General features: G+C 35.1%; 1 protein-coding gene across 1 annotated transcript in view; it reads left to right on the top strand.

Annotated features, from left to right (window-relative positions):
• LOC117105095 overlaps positions 1-1,004 on the top strand; it is a 19,843-nt gene extending 18,839 nt beyond the window's left edge. Inside the window, exon 12 of the mRNA XM_033246132.1 lies at positions 619-1,004. Coding sequence (XP_033102023.1) covers positions 619-779 — 161 coding nt within the window. The 3' untranslated portion in view covers positions 780-1,004. The remainder of the gene's footprint in view (positions 1-618) is intronic.
• The last annotated feature ends 1,186 nt before the right edge of the window (positions 1,005-2,190 follow it).

The raw sequence follows: 2,190 nt of genomic DNA, 5'->3' as shown, positions 1-2,190 counted from the left end.
TATATATATATATATATATATATATATATATATATTATGTATATATAATTTTTTAAAAAGTGTGTCGAACACCTTGTTGGACATAGAGAAAAGACGAGCCTTCAACATTGTTAAATACGTTTACGAGATATATCGCGTTCCATAATGTTTCTCAATAATTCCTTCTTTGCTCTAGAGAAGCTGCTTGTTTCAGGACCTGAGAAGGCGAAGTGTGAATTTAGGTTTATAAGAAAATATGAAATGCATTTTTGTACCACTGATTGCTACGCCACGAACATTACCTTAAGACGTTTCTATTCTGCGTACATTGTATAGTTAAAATATTCCAAACAATATATCTTTAATTCTACATTATTCTGACTTTTATCTGATTCCTAATTATTTAAAGCCCTGTATAGTCTATTAAATTTTATTTCAAAAAAACATGTAAAATGCCTATATATGGTTATGATGACATCACATCATGACCATATATAGGCACATCATATATAGACTGTATTATAGGCATAAAGCAGTTTTTTTGTCAAAGAAAACTTGATAGTGTGGGCAAAGTTAAATAAAAGTTTGTTTGAAGGCTATTGGTTTTAATGTTGATATATTATTATTTTATTTTTACAGAATTGTCAAGCAGACAACCATCTATATCTGAAAGTGGCCCACCTAGTGGATATGAGTTGGTTAGCTCTGGCGATCCAGATATAAAACATGATGCAATCACAATTTCTTCTCAAACTGCAACAGGAGTAAATATAGATATTGTCGCATCGGGCTCTGTCTAGAATCTGATAATCAGCTGCCACCCTAATCATGAATGTTGTGTCCAAGTATACTCTATTAATAATGGCGAGTCGAGTGGCCGAGCGGTAAGGCAGGGGCGCCTTTATCAACAGCCTTAACATCGTATAGACACTGGTTCGAGCCGCTCCTCGCCCAGAGTTCGGTTGGTAGAACTAAGTCTTCACCGGATAAGGACTTAAAATGGAGGCCTACACTTCTGGCAATTTTTGGAAGAGTAGGATGTTATCCCGATGCTATGGCTCATTTCAGCCTCTGTCATTGTGGAGTGATGTGAACATGTAGCTACTACACGAGTCTCTTTACGGCGACAAGGTAGTCACGGACCATAGGCAATTTAGCACTAAGACATTGCGAGTTATGGGTTATTCTCCTACATTCTTAATTGTTATGCACAGTATTGGAAGATGATGTGGATGATGTTATGCTAAAGATCACAAAAAATGGTTTCAATCAGATATTGGAGATCTCAGTAAGGTCTTATGAAATGGTTGACGTAAGTCTGATGTTCTGAAGCCAATCATCAAAGAATACGGAATGGAGTTCAGACAGAAATAGCAACATTTGATTGTTTGATCTACGATATATTTTCCCCCTAATTTTATGCTTATATTTGCCTCGGAGATCCCTCGAGAGTTTAACACTTGTGGTTATTCTTTTTCAGCACTTGTGGTTATTCTTGGAGAGCGTTTTGTTGTATTTTTTTTCATCCTGAAATATTGTAATAAAAAAAATGTTTACGACTAAGTCAGGACAAGGAAAATGTAAAAGCTCATTGTTTTACTTGCTTATTGCTTAGTAACTTTAATAACTATCTAATGCACAGGTGGGCAAAGTGCGGCCCGTAAGCGATTTTTTTGCGGCCCGCGAATGTGAAACCTATAATGTAAGAAGTAATATTAAAACTGGGAATAAAGTGGTGTAAAAGCAGTGCTTGGAGGTTTTTAGCAGCGCACTGGAAAGATCAAAGTTTAGGTTGCGGCCCTCGGTGTTAAATCAGAAATTCACTTTGGCCCTCCGACCGATTTTTATGCCCATTCCTGATATAATGGAGCTCCAATTTATATTAAGGTTTATATACATTCCTTTTATGCTAAAGAAGACATATTACTGCATTGCAGTAAAACTATAACATGATCCTATATGATATTTAAAAAATTAAACAACAGCAAACGTTCTTTTAAAAAGTTCGTCTGGGTTATAAATGTGAATTTAAGGACCAGATACATTATTCAATTGCGTTTTTTCATATATTATTAAAAGTTAAACTGAGTTAATAAAAAAAAAAAAAAAAAACATGTTTACACTTTGTTCTTTGTGATTCCTGTTTGTTCTCTACCTGTTGTTTTGACACTGCGCCTTGAGCACCAATTTTGGTGGTGATGTTTGCGCTTT

The sequence above is a fragment of the Anneissia japonica genome, unplaced genomic scaffold (assembly GCF_011630105.1).
Source record: "Anneissia japonica isolate Jap-2015-1 unplaced genomic scaffold, ASM1163010v1 scaffold640_len1575945_cov177, whole genome shotgun sequence".
Taxonomy (NCBI): domain Eukaryota; kingdom Metazoa; phylum Echinodermata; class Crinoidea; order Comatulida; family Comatulidae; genus Anneissia; species Anneissia japonica.
This window is presented reverse-complemented; position numbering and strand designations above follow the sequence as displayed.